Here is a 1401-nt window from a genome sequence, read left to right on the forward strand (position 1 = left end):
GGGGCCTGGCCCGGCGGGGCCTCCACGCGGAGAGCGAGCCAGGCAGGGAGCCTCCTGAGACGGCACAGCCGACCCCGTCCGAACGTGTGCACTGACACACGGAAGGTGCTGGAAGGAGGGGTGGAGAGGAAGGTCTTTAAATGACATTTCGTTTATTGATGGCACAGAGGTTTGCTCTCCGAACACAACCCTCAACACTGACGCTATTTCAGGGAAGACGCTGCCGGAGGGGCTCTCACTTGTCTTCAATCTCGCTTCACAGCTTTCCGAGGAGCCGCTTTGGTTCCGAGTTCCGTTTGTTCCTACTCGTTTACAGCTCACTCGGACTTCCGAGCGATCGGATCTGCTGTCGTCCCACCTCGTCTGCTCTTTAACGCACCCACAGGTGCAGGCGTTGTGGCCGACGTGTGGTGAGTGTCCGTCTTCGTCGCCGAGGAGCAGAAGCCGCCCAGTCGCCCCCCGGCCCCCGCCGTTCCTCGGCCGGGGTTCCGGAGCCACAGTCCACGCCACCCGAAAACAGTGCATGGGAAATTCTACAAACACCGTCACCCGTTTAAAATCGGCCCTGTGAGCCCGGCCGGTGGCTCGGTGGTTGAACGACAACTGATGAACCGGGAGGTCAGGGTTCGATTCCCCGTCAGGGCACAGGCCCGGGTTGCGGGCTCCATCCCCAGTCGGGGGTGTGCAGGAGGCGGCCGATCCATGATTCTCCCTCATCGTGGATGTTTCTCTCCCTCTCCCTTCCTCTCCCTATAAAATCGATTTTGAAAGCCGTGTGCTGTTCCGAGGAGCGCGACGGAGTCTCTCGCTGTCCCCTCTGTCCCCTCGGGCTGGGACGCGCCGTCGGCCCGGCGTCTCCAGGCTGTGGGCGCTGCCACGGCCATGGCTCAGTCGTCCCGGCGTCAGGTCCAGCGAGGGCCTCACGGGTGGGGGACCCCAGACGGTGGTCAACTCCTGTGCTTCCTGGCACTGAAAGGGGCACCAACCCCAGACGACAGACAGCACCTGCCTGGGGGTCCCCCTGGGGGTCCCCGGCTGGAGATGACAGCCCACCCGGCATCCCTGCCCCACGGGCCGCCTGCCTAGAGCCCAGCTTCCAGGTGTGACGTGAGCACAGGGCAGGGCCAAGGCCTTACAGTCCGCGGTCTCCCCACAGGCCTGGCTCAGGGTCAGGCCTCACACGGGCGGGTTTGCTGAGAACAGCCAGAACTCAGTGTGCAGGCCGGAGAACAAACGAACAGGCAAGCCCTCAGGGACAGAAAGTAGACCGGTGGTGGCTGGAATGCCTCAGGGGACGGGGAACTCACTACTCACCAACCACTGAACTCTGACCTCAGACAGGGCTCCTGGAGCCGTCCCTCTGGCCCTGCTGTGCGGCCTCCCCTCGTCCAGCCAGGGCCG

The 1401-nt window shown here is 63.9% G+C and overlaps 1 protein-coding gene across 1 annotated transcript in view; it reads right to left on the reverse strand.

The window, feature by feature from the left end:
• The window catches only part of ADCY1 (adenylate cyclase 1 (brain)), a 31069-nt gene that overhangs the window by 7898 nt on the left and 21770 nt on the right, over nucleotides 1-1401 (reverse strand). Inside the window, exon 9 of the mRNA XM_014530530.1 lies at nucleotides 842-969. Coding sequence (XP_014386016.1) covers nucleotides 842-969 — 128 coding nt within the window. The remainder of the gene's footprint in view (nucleotides 1-841; nucleotides 970-1401) is intronic.

This window comes from Myotis brandtii, unplaced genomic scaffold, assembly GCF_000412655.1.
Source record: "Myotis brandtii unplaced genomic scaffold, ASM41265v1 scaffold743, whole genome shotgun sequence".
NCBI classification, from domain to species: domain Eukaryota; kingdom Metazoa; phylum Chordata; class Mammalia; order Chiroptera; family Vespertilionidae; genus Myotis; species Myotis brandtii.